This window comes from Diuraphis noxia, unplaced genomic scaffold (assembly GCF_037042655.1).
Source record: "Diuraphis noxia isolate RWA-SAM2 unplaced genomic scaffold, SU_Dnox_SAM2 contig0001, whole genome shotgun sequence".
In the NCBI taxonomy this organism is placed as follows: domain Eukaryota; kingdom Metazoa; phylum Arthropoda; class Insecta; order Hemiptera; family Aphididae; genus Diuraphis; species Diuraphis noxia.
In genome coordinates, this window is record NW_028301711.1 from 5,867,353 (window position 1) to 5,882,724 (window position 15,372).

General features: G+C 31.2%; 1 protein-coding gene and 1 pseudogene across 1 annotated transcript; both read right to left on the reverse strand.

Annotated features, from left to right (window-relative positions):
- Window positions 1-5,262: 5,262 nt before the first annotated feature.
- Window positions 5,263-10,467, reverse strand: LOC149059324 (uncharacterized; annotated as a pseudogene).
- Window positions 10,468-11,573: 1,106 nt separating this feature from the next.
- On the reverse strand, window positions 11,574-13,343 carry LOC149059325 (uncharacterized). Its single transcript, XM_089216212.1, has 3 exons — window positions 13,212-13,343; window positions 12,899-13,136; window positions 11,574-12,834 (listed from the first exon to the last, which is right to left on the reverse strand). Exons 1-3 carry the CDS (start codon window positions 13,230-13,232, stop codon window positions 11,720-11,722), a joined length of 1,374 nt encoding a protein of 457 aa, XP_089072338.1. The 5' UTR covers window positions 13,233-13,343; the 3' UTR covers window positions 11,574-11,719.
- Window positions 13,344-15,372: the final 2,029 nt, after the last annotated feature.

Consider the following 15,372-nt stretch of genomic DNA (forward strand, 5'->3'; position numbering starts at 1 on the left):
CAAAAAAACTTGACAGATTGACTTGAAGCTTCGGCAGAGTGTGTTCCCACTAAATTTAAAGAGTGCGCAGCACACGGGATGTAAAAAGCTAACGGATTAAGCTCTCTTATTCTAGCCTGTAAACCTTTGTATGACCCTGACATGTTATTAGCATTATCGTATGACTGACCCCGACAGTCAATCAAATTTATTTCAAGACAATCCAACATATCAATAATAATGTTTGTAAGTTTTTCAGATTTGTGTCCTGCATATCTATAAAACCTAAAAATCTTTCCACAGCGTTTCCATTTTCATTTACATAACGTACAATAAAAGATAACTGGTCGACGTGAGAAATGTCGGGTGTCGAGTCTACGATAATCGAGTAGTATTTGCTTGTTTTTATTTGAGTGACAATAGCGTTTTTTACTTTGTTAGACATGAGTTTAATAATTTCTTCATATATTGTAGATGATAAATACGAAGTATTTCCACTTCCAGAATTTTGAAATCGAGTTACATGTTGAGATAAAAAGGGATCAAATTCAGAAAGTAATTCTACAATCATTAAAAAATTACCGTTATTTACGGATCCTATTGTTTCGTCGTGTCCGCGAAATGGAAGTCCACGTGAGGCTAATTTTTTAACAATTGCTACAATTCTAGTTAAGACACTTCTCCAATATATTTTTTCTTGATTTACTTGCTCCATTAATTTTGAATCAATACGTTGTGTTACGTTACCTCTATCTATAAGTTTAACAACACAAGTTCTATGACATGGAGAATTTTCGTGCTCTTTTAATCGCACAGATGCAGATCTCCAGTCATTGTACCCTTCAGATGCTAAATATGAATCATTATTAATTTCTTTGAATAATCTACATGGTCCACAAAATACTTTTCCTGTTATTTCAGAATAAATTAACCACGGTCTATTGATGATTTGTCCATTAAAATGTTTTCTCTCAAACATATTTTTCGTTAATAAACGTTTTTCCCCATCATTATATATACGCAGCGATTTAGAAAAATCAATGTTTTTATTTTGTTCAAAACCGTTAACAGCGAAATAATCTCGGAGGCCATCATTTATAATCCACATCGAAGGATCATTAGAACAAGAAATTGATAATGACTCGAAACATGTAATTATTTCATCTTGAGGTGGAGGCAAAGGTTCTAGGTTTTGATTTTCTAATATTTGTTTTTTCGGTGAATTAATAATATTCGAATCATTAGTCGTGTTTGGATGGGGTAAATTGGAAATAGATACCTGTTGTTCCTCATTTTCTTTTATTGGTTTAAAATATGCATCAACCTTTTGGGTCCGATTAAGAATATCAGTTAATTTTTCAGCCTTTTCTTTTGATTTCTTTTTATACTGACACCCACTTAACTTTTTTCTGTTCATATTAACACCACTTTTAACACCAATTTCGTCACTATAAATAATTCACGCGCGTATGTATAAAATATGTGTAAACAGTTGACACCACTATCGTCATTTGTCACTAAATATTAAATAATTCACGCGAATCGCGGACGTATACTCTTCGGCGAAAGACAACTATCGACTAATTCATAATAAACGGTTAAATATAAGAATTCGGTTGTCAAATATCGTTGTAATCTTATTATTGATAATAACACGACAAAACACACAATACACACCGCTCTTCGTCTAACTAACCACTGATTAAATAATAGGAAATATTCCAAGCAAATATCAATTAAGATAATCTATAATAAAATACGATCGTCGTTGTGGTAATCCGTAGGCGAGTTCCTGGGAAAATATTATTTTGCTAAAAATAAACGAACACAAAATCAAAAATTTCATGATTTTGAAGTGATCGATAAAATTTAAAAATTATGTACCTAATTTTACAAAATCGAAATAAATATTCGACATAATTTTGCCGCCCTCCAAAATTTGCCGCCCTATGCGGCCGCATGGTTCGCAGTGCCTTAAATCCGCCCCTGTTCGTCAAGTTAACGAAACGACTACTATCGAATATTTATCGATTTAGTGATTCTGTAAGAGTTTTATAACGAATGTTAAGGTATCTAAAATATCCGATAGTGTAACGGACCTTCTGAAACGGCCGCTACGCCTTATCATAGCCTTATCGAATAGGTATTCGAGGTTAAAAATTAGTATATTTACATTATCTTAGTCAAAACTAGTTATTAATAAAACGTTTTAATTAGTTTGAGTGCTAGTTAAAACTAAAATATAAAACTAAAATATTGTAGTACCTAGTGTTATTTAATTTTGTTCATGGCTTCATATTTTTTGGGATGGGAGTTGGAGCTTCTAGAAGAAAGAGTTAGGACAGTTGAGAGGCGGTTGGAAAGAAGAATGATTAAAAAAAAAAAAATGCTTACGAACTTCCAAGAAATGAGTTCATGGATATCTTTCGTTTAAGTCCGGAATTATCAATGGACTTGACTAATACCCTTCGTTCATTTCTTCAACGCGAGCGCAACTCTGGAATTCCATAGAAATCCAAGTAATTTTTCCACCAAAATGATTATATTACATTAATATAGTACATATATATATTAAAACCATGGTGTAACTAGGCCAATATTTTAGGGGGTGAACAAATTTTAAGACTTTCCAGACCCCGAGACTTCACACTTGATGTATAATATATGAATATATATAAAGAAATAAGAATTATTTCAAATGTACCATATTTTAATGAGATCAAGACAGTCATAAATCACTGTTCAATAAAATACAATAGTCACAACTGTAGTAAACCGACGGAGTCGCTATACTACTATTTTTTTTCTTTTAAATTACATTAACATTATATTATAATTACAATTCACACTCTCATATTATACTGCTGTCTTCCTGGACCTTGGGAATGACAGTTTAATCCCAGATACCCGATTCAACCGTGGCGGCTAAATTATAAAGAAGTGCGAAATTAGAATATTGCCGAATGTATGGGCGTTGGCTCGCTGAATTACCGAGAATCCAAACATTCGCAATAACAACCACTTTGCGGTTCCTTTGATCCACTTCCTACAATCTCTACCGTGTAAAAATTCTGCATAAATACAGGACTAGGTTACTTTAATAAAATACTTAATATTTTCAACGTTATGTAACTTTTAACTCTATCACCGTCTCCTTTGAAAAACCTGATTGTCAATCCAACGTCGCTGAACTCAAATAATAAGCGTTAGTGAGGGATCACTTCACGTTTTTGGTGTCAGGTGTGCGGTCACCTGAAAGAAGTATTTTGGTATCCAACCCAGAATCAAGTACATCAGTGGACCTCGAGTTCAACCACGTCACCGATTCACGCATCAGGAATAGGAACGTATAAGGGTATAGCGTACCCCTTTATTATATTCATCAAGGAATAGGGTTACTATTAAATTGATTTGTTTAATTGTTAAACATCATTTAGAGTCCACCTTTATTTACTTTTCCAATTCAACCACTGCGTATAACAAAATTAAAAAGTGAAATTAAAACGGACGATTTAAATAAAGAGGAACGAGAAAATATTTTAAAACTCTGTTGCGATTACGCGGATTTATTTCACTTACCGGGTGACTATTTAAGCGCTACCGATGTCGTAACGCATACAATAAACACGCCGCGATGCACAAAACCGATTAATATACGACCGTACCGTTTACCTTGGGCTTAGCAGGAGGAAATCGAAAAACAAATCAAAGAAATGAAACATAACAATATTATACGCGATTCTAAATCACCTTTTAATTTTCCGTTAGTAGTAAAGAAAAAAAACTTAGACTCGACAGGGAAACCTAAATTACGGATTTGCGTAGACTTTCGAAAACTTAACGAAGTAACGGAAAACGAAGCATATGGCCTTCCTAACTTGCTCGAAATACTTGAATCGTTAGGAACATCTAAATATTTTAGCACTCTCGATCTAGCCTCGGGATACCACCAAATTAAAATAGATCCAGCTGACGTGCATAAAACGGCCTTCTCTACAAAATCGGGGCATTACGAATATTTGCGTATGCCATTTGGCCTAAGCTCAGCACCAGCTACATTTACACGCGCGATGAAATCTGTTCTCATGGGTCTCGAAGAAATGTGTACCGCCTATCTCGATGATATCGTAGTACACGGGTCTAGCTTAATTGACCATCAGAAAAAACTCGAACACGTTTTTAATCGACTGCGCGTACACAAACTAAAGTTACAGTCTCAAAAGTTTTCTTTTTTACGGAAAGAAGTTATCTATTTGGGACATGTAATTAATGAAAACGGGGTATCACCAGATCCAAACAAACTTAAATGTATTCGGGATTATCCTAGACTTAAAAATGCTAAAGAAATTAAATCATTTTTAGGTTTACTAAATTACTATAGTCGTTTTGTCGTTAACTTTGCGAAAATAGCAAAACCACTAACTCACTTACTTAAAAAAACGTACCATTTATATGGACTGATAATTGCGAACATAGTTTTATGGAACTAAATAAAACTTTAATGAGCCCACCATTACTAGTCTATCCAGATTGGGAAGCAGGGAAGTTCAATTTGTGCACCGACGCTTCGCAATATGCAATTGGGGCCGTATTATCTCAAGATGACGTGCCTAAAGACCAACCCATAGCATACGCGAGTAGGACACTTAATAAAGCAGAGACTAACTATAGTGTTGTTCAAAAGGAATTATTAGCCATCGTATGGGCCGTGAAATATTTCAGACAGTATTTATATGGCCGACATTTTAATATAGTAACCGATTGTAGTGATCCCTCACTAACGCCTATTATTTGAGTTCAGCGACGTTGGATTGACAATCAGGTTTTTCAAAGAAGACGGCGATAGAGTTAAAAGTTACACAACGTTGAAAATATTAAGTATTTTATTAAAGTAAAATATAAAATTATATAAATTTGAGGACAGAACGTAAAGTATCTGCCCGAGAAATTAGTAATAAAAATTGGAATGAACTTATGTATAGCGGCGATGTTGAGGACAAGCCCAACGACTATACTAAGTTCTACATTGAGTGAGACACAAACTAATTCTAATTCTGCAATGGACCTAGTCCTGTATTTATGCAGAATTTTTACAAGGTAGAGATTGTAGGGAGTGGATCAAAGGAACCGCAAAGTGGTTGTTATTGCGAGTGTTTGGATTCCCAGTAATTCGGCGAGCCAACGCCCGTACATTCGGCAATATTCTAATCTAATTTATTGCTCTGTTTTCGTACTTATTTGTAATCGATATGCGGTTGAATCTGGTATCGATAAAACTGTCATTCTCGAGGTCCAGGAAGACAGTAGTATAATTGTAGTGTGAATTGTAATTATAATATGTTAATGTAATTAAAAAAAATAGTAGAGCGACTCCGTCGGTTTACTACATTCCTCCCCTCGAAGATGGAAGTCCCTGACTTCCTCAATTAAACCCATATGGTTTTAATTTTGTATAGTGGACCTCCGGGCTATTCCGTGGCGTAAGTGGAAATTCAATTATATCTTCACTTTGATGACCCGTTCCTGGTTGGTAAGTTCTTCATTTTCTTCACGAATGTGTTTTTGACGTCTGTTTTTGAATTTTTCTGTTATTTTCTGTTTAATGCTGTGTATCATCATTAATATCATAATTATGACAATAAAGCCTATAGTTATGTACAATACATAGTTACACAACTGTTGTATGTCTTGAATTTCTTCGATTTTTCCGTTGATTTTGGTTTGACTGTCCAAATTTTTCTTTGAGTTCGAGACTACGTGCAAGTCGTCCATGTTATTTGTTTTTACGTGATAGTCTTCCATTAAGTTGTTAGTCTCTATTCGTGGTGGAACTTGGTTTAGGTCTATTGTTGCCCTTGGATTAAAATCTGCGTATTCAGATTTATAGTCGACCTTTCCTGGTAATAATATGTCTCTAGTCGCGTAGCCTTTGCAAGTTTCGTTTAAGTGAATGATTCCTACTCCTTTGAGTGTGTGGCTGGTTGATTCTTTGTCTTCATCACAGGTAATGAATAGTACATCATGGTTGGTTACGTATATCCATTCATTTTTGAACCTTTTTTTTTATGAAAAATAGTCGTACCGATTTGAACATGCATTATTTCACAACTGGGTGGAACTTCGGAAGGATCTTGCAATAGTAGTACTTCACATGTGGGTCGTGTGTTGCGAGGATGTAAAGGATTGCCTTCAGGACATAATAGGAAATCTCTAGCGTGTTTACAATGAGTATAGTAAGATTCATCATAAGTTGCATAATGTTCTTTAGATTTACTTATAGCTAGATACTTATTAATAGGTTTTATATAAACACAATCATTGTCAATACATACTGGTACAGGTATTAAATTATATAAAACAAAATCATTTTGGTATATTAAAGGTAAAGAAATTATAAAAACTAGGTTGTCGTTAGCATAATAAATAGCAATATCTGAGAGTTTCACTAGTTCATAAATGTTAGTTATTTCTAAGTCAGTGGGTAAAACTGTTCCCCCTGGTAGTGATATTTTAATATCTTTAACGTGTTCTAATAACTCCTGTGGTGTTATTAAACTTGGGTGTATAATTCCTATTTTTGCTTGGTGTATAATTTCTAATAAAGTATTGGTTTCTAATATATGTTTTGTAATTAATAAATTAACCTGTATAAAATGTTTTGTTAAATAATTTTTGATTTGTTGTTCCTTTGTAATATTTGTTAGATCATTTGTGTCTAATGACACATTAAAATATCTGTGTGTTCCTATACCATGGTTCAGTTGTACTACTTTAATTTGTTCTTTAATTAATTTGGATTGTGAAGAGTTCTGAGCCAGTCCTATGTTAAAGTTAAATTTTCTTATGCATTCTAAGTTGCATATTCCGTAGATTAACCTAGCTGTTTTTGTGGCGATTTTAAGAAGAGCATTACGTTTAATAATTACGTGTCCTATAGAGTTCAATACTTGTTGTTTTTTCTGTTGTAAATTTTGAATTATATCGTTAGCTACAATAAGTAAATTAGTACAGTCAAAATTATTGTTTACTGGGTGTATATGTTCAATACACAATGCTTTTGTTTTTTCTATCATAGTATCTATGTAATCAAATTGTTCGTTATATTTGGCTAGACTAATGTATGCAGTAAGGTCCCATTGAGACGTTATAAGTTTCAACGGTCCTCGATTTTCGTAGTAGATACTGCAGTGGCGTAACGATAGGGTGGCATGACGGGCAATGGGCCACGGGCCCAGGACTATAGAGAGCCCTTCAAAAAAAAAAAAAAGTACATTCAAAAACAAATCACCATTAGTGAAATTTATAAATACGATTCCGTTTAAAAATATATGTATATTCTTGTAAAATAAAATAAATTTAATAACTGATCACGATTATATTTATAGATTATTTTATTTACCAGTCCGTTGACATTGTCGATATTAATATTATTATACATTTAATGATATTGTTATTTGTAGAATGGAAATAAGAATGAATGTTATCGCAATCGCTTGTCTTTGAAACCGAACGTAACATTTTAGCTGTAAGATCAACTCTTAAAAATCAAATAAGTCAACTTAATTCAACTAGAGATCTTGCTCAACTTTTAATCGTGAAAAATCATTCTTTAACAGCCAGTTTCCCAGAAGTATGTACTGCTCTTTTATTATTTTTGACAATTCCTGTTACATCTGCAAGCGCGTTCCGGTCATTTTCGAAACTAAAAATTATTAAAGGATATTTAAGGAGTACAATGATGCAAGATCGTTTAAGTGGCCTGACGTTAATTTCAATCGAACAAGAAACAGCCCGAGAAGTTGAACCTTTGAAAATTTAATCGATATGTTTGCCGAAGCAAAAGCAAGAAAGAAGAAATTTTGTATTGCTTTGTATATATTTTTTAAACCAAAAAAATGTTTAGTAAAATTTTACTATAAAAATAATATTACACCAAATTGTTCGTAACCTTTTATAGAAGGGTAGAATTTTATAGGTGGTTAATTTTTGTAGGCTATTCCTCATATCTCTTTCTTCCAAATTTATAAAACTAAGGGCCCGATTGGATTATTTTGCCACGGGCATTAAAAGTTCTAGTTACGCCACTGAGATACTGGAATGTTGTTTTAAATGTTCGTCGGTGAATCGTAAAGTTCCTGACGTAAATGTTATTGTTAGTAGTATAAGTCTGGAAATGTTTTCAGTTCATTAGTCATACTTAAAATAAAATTATCATTATACCCAAACCTTATATATATAAAATAAAAAATTAAATGATAAAATTAAATGATTCCCTTCTTCCCAATATTGTGTGTTTTAACACTTAAATCTAATAATACGCATATGTACTTATATATTCTTTATTTTTATTTAATTACTTATTTATTTATTTATTTATTAATTATATATATATATATATATATATATATTTTATATATATATATTTTATATATATATATTTTATATATATATATTTATATTATTCTTATCTATTCATCTTGTCGCGCCCTATCTATAATGTTTGGGGCTTTGTTATATAGTTGTGTAAAAAGACAACGTGTCCAAAGGACATCAGTTAGTGGGTTGTGTGGTTCGCGCGAGTCATGTCTACATTGGCAAACGAGTTGGTGCGCTTCCTGCAATTTGAGGGCTCGCCCTTGTTTGTTGAAAGACCTTAGCAGCATGGATGTGATGATTTGTTTAGTGTTACACTTAATTAATTGCAAATAAAATTCCCCGTTCATATTTTCGTCCCAACCCCTTAGCGTGAAGGTTGGTTTAATTATTCCAAGTTGCCGTAGGATTTTAACATCCGTACTCCCCTCCCATAATACTATAGTTTCGTAATATTTTAGTAAGTTCTGAATTTGTATAGTCGTTAGATTTGGTCGGGTGGTATGGTCGGAGTCGTAGATCTGCGCTAGCACGGGTAATAAAGTATTTGGTTTATTTTTAAATATATTAACTAGGTGTTGAACCATTTTTTTCCATTCGTCGTTCGACACAGGTCGATCCTGGTTTAGAACCAACGCTCGACCTTCCAACTTGGTAAGGCAGTTGACTGGGTGTTGGCCCATAAAGGCTCCCGAAATAAGTATGATGTTATCCCGTCCCAGGTTAGTGAATTCAAAATCAACTATAACGTATTTGTGTCGATTGCTAAAATTGTAGATATATGATTAGTAATAATAAAAAAAAATAGAAAAAAAAAGTACGAGAGAAGAAAGAAAATACAAAATTAAGAAGGATAAAATTGTGTTATAAATGTGTTTTATAAGAAGGTTAATCTCATATAGTCTAGTATGTCCGCTGGTTCTTCGGTAGTGTCAATAAATTCTTTTAAATAGAGACACAAGGGCTTGCGTAATGGCCTCTGTGCGTTTGTCATGTCATGCGAAAAGTGGTTGATAGCACGCGTAATAGTTGCGATTTCCGCTGTGGAATATGGTTGGAGTAAATTTTTATTGGCTGTGTCAATGTGAATTAGTAAGCAATTTGGTATTGCGTCGGAAAATAAGTCAATAATGTTATGTTGTTGTTGTCTCCCTATTATTGTGCTAAGTTCTCTCATGAAAGTTTGCTGTTTCATACTAGAAATAAAGGAAAAGAGAGGGAAAAAAATGAATATATATAGGTATAGATGAATTATTCATAGGAACAGGAAAGTCAGAAACTGACTGCATTTTTTCTAAAATTATTTCCATTACCGTCAAATCTTTGAGTAAGATCTCTTTGATTATTTACTATTTGCCTTAATTCATGTTTTATAAAAGACAGAGTATGAAGGACTTCTTTTTGAAAATCTTCACCTATTTATAACAAATAAGAAAAATATAATTACTAATGAAAGAGATACCTATGAATATCAAGCTAAATGAAAGCACAAATTAGGCAAATATTAACAGCACTACTGCATAAAAGTATAAATACTAACCAAGTTCAGTTGGTGTAAAAAGACTTTCTGAAGTTTCTACTGATGATCTAAATGTTGGTGTTGCAATTATTATTTGTGGACTTTTGTTATTTGCTATTAATAATGAATAAAGTGTTAAGAGGTTTTAGTTTTTATAATTAAATTATATATTTACTGTATTTGAATTCAGTTGATCTAAGTGAATTAGGATTGTCCTTGTTGTTACTACCAGCCGTATAATTGTTTTCATTATCATCACCACTAATTTTATAACCTACCAAAAAAAAATAAATATAAGATTTTCATATAGCTTTTGCTTTTACAGCTGAAAGAACATACTAGGAAAATTGAATTTATAAATTTTTATATTTGCTGAAGATTCAGAAATAATAAATGCTGAGTTTAAGAGATTATAAGTTAAAATATTATAGGTATGTGTAAAATAAAAAAAAAGTTTCCTTTAAAAAAGGATTACTTTTTTTATTTACCCTTTCATGGAAATAAATTCCAAGTATTACATTATTTTACTAATTACTCATTATTCCTTTACCATTTTTAATAGGAGATTCATTATTATAAGACAATTTTATGATCATTTACACCCGCAGGATAATTATAAAACAGCTATACTTACAACGGTATACACTAGACGTTAGAAATTGAGTTGACCTTATTATATAGTGCACTGCAGTGTAAATAGTATACGGAAAAGTATAGAACAATACATGTATATTATTATATACAAATATATGACGACGATGGTCAGTGAACAAAACTGCAACAATATGCTACGCAAGTCTGAAAATGTATCGAAAAAATCTGAAATATCGACCAGTATTAAAGTGCATTGTACTCGACCCCAAAAAATAAAATTTTATAAATAATAGCTATACTTGCATTGATGTATACCAAACTTTAGAAATCGAAATGACCTTATTATTATATAGTACACTGCAATGTATATAGCAAACGAAAAAATATAGAACAATACATATGTATGATGTATATTATAATATATACGACTACAATATGACTACTACGACGACGATGATGGTCAATGATCAAAACTGCAACAATATGTCACACAAGTCTGAAAATAGATGCGAGACAATCTGAAATATCGACTAGTATTAGAGTGCATTGTACTCGATCCCAAAAAATAAAATTTTATAAATAATAGCTATACTTACATCGATGTACACCAGCCGCTAGAAATCGAGTTGACCTTATTATATAGTGCACTGCAGTGTAAATATCATACGGAAAAGTATAAAACAATACATATGTACAGGGTTGGGCAAGATACTCAAAAAGCAGTATCGAGATACTAGATACAAGATACTTTGCTTTGGAGTATCGCGATACAAGATACCAGATACTTGGCTATAGAGTATCGCGATACTAGATACTCGATACTTGGCTTTGGAGTATCGCGATACTAGATACTCGATACTAAATACTCGATACATTTTAATAAAATTAGTCACTGTTTTAAAAAATATATATATATATATTTATTATTATGGGGATGACCACTTCGTTAAATATGGCAAATAAAATAATAAAAATTGAAACTTATTCAGTAATAATAAAATAAATCAATTACGATATTACGTAATCTCGTTGTCGTCAATGATGCAAAAATAATCACAATACAATTACAGAACAATTAAATAATAATAATTACATCAATAATAATTCTACATTAAAAATTATATAAATACATAATAAAAATAATTTTAGTAATAACATAATGTCCTAAATCCTAGTATATTATAATAAATAATAGTATAAGCCAGTCTTATACATAACGTCATTAATTTTTAATAATTAAGAAACAAAGATAAATTAAAAAGATAATTTATCTTTGTTTCCTTTTAAAAATACAAGTTTTTCAAAAGTTGAATCAGATAATTTATTTCTAGTAGAATTATTAATAAATCCTGCCATGGAAAACATTCGTTCTACGGGTGCTGAAGAGCACAAGCTAGTATTAAATCTAATAAAAATTTTTTTTACAATAGGATAATTGTTAAGGATATTTAACGATTTACTCTTATCATTAAAAAAAGTTATTACTTCCAAGTCAGCTTTTTTAATGGTTTTAGCAACTGGTTGCGATGAAAAAACAATAAAATTTTCGTCATCTTCATCGCTATAATTTGAGTTATTAGTAACATCATTATTAAAAATATTTTCTGCAGCATTTACACATAGGTTTTGAATTCTATTTTTTTCGTGGTCATATTCATTTGAGATCCATCTTAATTTAAAACATGGATGGAAACAAGTTGCTAAAATAGCTTCATTTATACTGGGAGATAATTCAAAAAAATCGTTAAATCGTTTTACTAAAGAATTAACCAATGGTGTTATCATATTAGCTAAATGACGAAAATTTTTTTCTTTTAACATTTCTAATCTAGTTTTAAGTGAAAATAATGTGGGTAAAAGTTGACCGTAGTAACATTGATTTTCACTCTGCAAAAAGTCTAAGGCACCAGCAATAGGCTTTAACAACGCAGCTAATTCCTCTAAATATTCCAAATCTATATCTTTTAAAGTATATTTAACATTTAATTCTTTTAACACTAAATTTAATTTGTCTTTGTATTTCAAAAGCTGTGTAATACTGTCATAAAGAGAATTCCACCGAGTTGGACATGGATATTTTAGCGAACAATTTAATATATTATGAATAATTTCTAAAGATTTTGGTCTTCGTGACAAATTCCAGAGTGTTGTACATTTACCCATAACAGAATGATTGATTCTAGATGCTGGAGTCCCTTTTAAAATGTTGTTAAAATCTGTAGTGGCAATTAGACTCAATGTGTGACTTGCACAGCGTAAATGATGAGGCAAAAAAATTGTAGTTCCTTGTGTCATGATGTCATCTACTTCGATATTTTCAAATGTAGCCTGATCCGTACTTTCTTCTTCATCTGTATTTTCTCTATCATCTACAAATTTAAAAAAATTTAATTAAAACAAAAACCATAGATGAATTTATATATTTTTTCATACCATTGAATTCTAAATCATCAGTTTGGAAATTGCAGTCTATTTCACAACCAAAATCTTTAAATGCTTTGACAAAATTTGAGCCATTGTCGGTAACAGTTGAAATCAACTGTTCTCTTTCAATTGAAAACTCGCATATTATTTCATGGAGTAATTCAGCAATTTTGTCGTATGTGTGAGAGCCACGAAATCGCCTGCAGGCTAATACAGAACTAAAACGAGTTAATGTGGTTTCATCAATCTGAAATATATTATAAATATTATAATTTATAGTAAATATATTAGTTTACATACTAAAATAAAAATAAAAATATACCCAATGTGCTGTGACTCCCATAAATGATTTATGTTTTGTTGACCAAATATCGGCTGTTGTACATAAACTAGGTCTAGGATCAGATTCAAAAAGATTTTTTAATTTTTCACAAATAAATGTATAATTTTCTAGAATGCGATGGCTTAATGTTCTTCTTGAAAATATTTTTAAAGTACCATCAATATCTATTAAGTCATTAGAAAAAAACAAAAAGTTATGCGTTACAGAATTAATTTTCGTAGTTTCTCATATGGGCGTATAGTATTATATTTATATATTATATACAATAATATTATTATATATTATACAGCTTTAATAATAATATATAACAATAATTTTATATATTTTATATTATTATTAAAATTAATAAATAACTAAACGGTCTTTACACTAATTTGGACTGATTAACAGTAATACGATATAGGTAATTAATTAGGTGATTAAATATTTTACGTTATGTACGTTAATATACAAATATAATACGACAATACTCGACATAGGTACATACCATTAATCATCTTTATGAAATGTTCGTCTTCAACCGACGATAATGGCTTTATGCTACATATGATATAATTTAAAAGATTTTTATCAAACGTTTTTTGTTTGGACTCGTTCTTTTGATGATCGTTCAAATACAAATGTAATTTCTGCTGTTTAGGTGTGTTTGGATTAGAATCGTTTAATTTTCTTTTTGTTCCACGACGTTCATTAACAGCAGTTTTAATATAATTCTCGAATTCTTCCAGAACATTAATGTGAATTCTCTGAAATTTAAAACAACATTACATAATTAATTATAAAAATTATATAATTAATAAATATAAATAAATAATAAATATTAATAATTGATAAATTTACCTTGATATGAATGCGAAAATTTGAAGTGGATCTTAATGTGCCGCTATATTCTTTTTTAGCATCATTGCAGAGAACACATTCTGCTTTGATGTTTTCATTTTCCGTCTCTGGTAGTTTTTTTATTTTAAAATATTTTCCATCCAATATTAGTGGAATAGACAAATTATTTTTCACTTCAGACATATTAATATAGTAATATTTAACACACTGACAATAAATATTTTAGTAGGTATGTAAAGGGCAAATGTTCGTTACATAGTGATGTCCACAGAACACCTTTGTACCCGACAGGCGACAGTGTCCGTGTAAAAATCTAATCTACTAATTTTATCGTGTTTAATACCTACTTTATCGCGAAAGGTATAATATAATAGACTATACGTTTATACATGTAAAATTACGGATATCTAATAAGGTACAGACGTAAAATCCAATTCAATTACGTGTGTCACAGTCTACAGATATATATATCAAATATATCACATATATTATATATAACTATATTTTATGATTTATCGGTACTGAAAAATAATTTCTAAGGGCAAGATACTAAAAATGCAGTATCGAGATACTAGATACAAGATACTTTGCTTTGAAGTATCGCGATACAAGATACTCGATACTTCATATAATTGTATCGCGATACAAGATACAAGATACAAATGTATCTAAGATACTTGTATCGAAGATACTGCCCAACCCTGCATATGTATATTATTGTATACGAATATACGACGATGGTCAGTGACCAAAACTGCAACAATATGCTACGCAATAGTCTGAATCTGAAATATCAACCAGTATTAGACCGCGTGGTACTCAATCTCAAAAAATCAAATAGTATAAATAATAATAGCTATACATACATTGATGCACACCAGCCGTTTAAAATTGGGTTGAAGAGTTGAACACTTGAACGTACGAACAAAATATAAAAGCAAAACGACAAAACGATGAACAAAATAACGAAGACGATGAAGTCCTGCTTTAACAATAAAATATCAAAGAGTATGCATTAAAAAGTATATAAACTGGGTATATTCACTGAACAACATACAGAAAAAGAATTAGTAATCACACAGAAATACAAAAATACAGAATAACGGCAGAACCGCAGAACGCGCGAGGACCAAAAACAGCTATTAAATTAACGATTCACAATTCACAGTCGCCAGTCGCCACTTGCCGTTACGCATCCCCACTACGCCCCGAATTTTGATGGATTGTTCAATTATTAGTCGATAATGCTCATCCGGCGTCGCTCGTCCAAAAATAGCCTTTAATAGTTGTACTTGTTAGC

What these genes read in the sequence shown, in the direction of transcription:
- LOC149059325 (XM_089216212.1), bottom strand. Translation starts at nt 13,232, where the DNA reads ATGGGAGTCACAGCACATTGG. An exon ending in TGGGAGTCACAGCACATTGG is followed by an intron (nt 13,137 to 13,211) that starts GTATATTTTTAT and finishes AATATATTTCAG; the next exon opens with ATTGATGAAACCACATTAAC. An exon ending in TGATGATTTAGAATTCAATG is followed by an intron (nt 12,835 to 12,898) that starts GTATGAAAAAAT and finishes TTAAATTTGTAG; the next exon opens with ATGATAGAGAAAATACAGAT.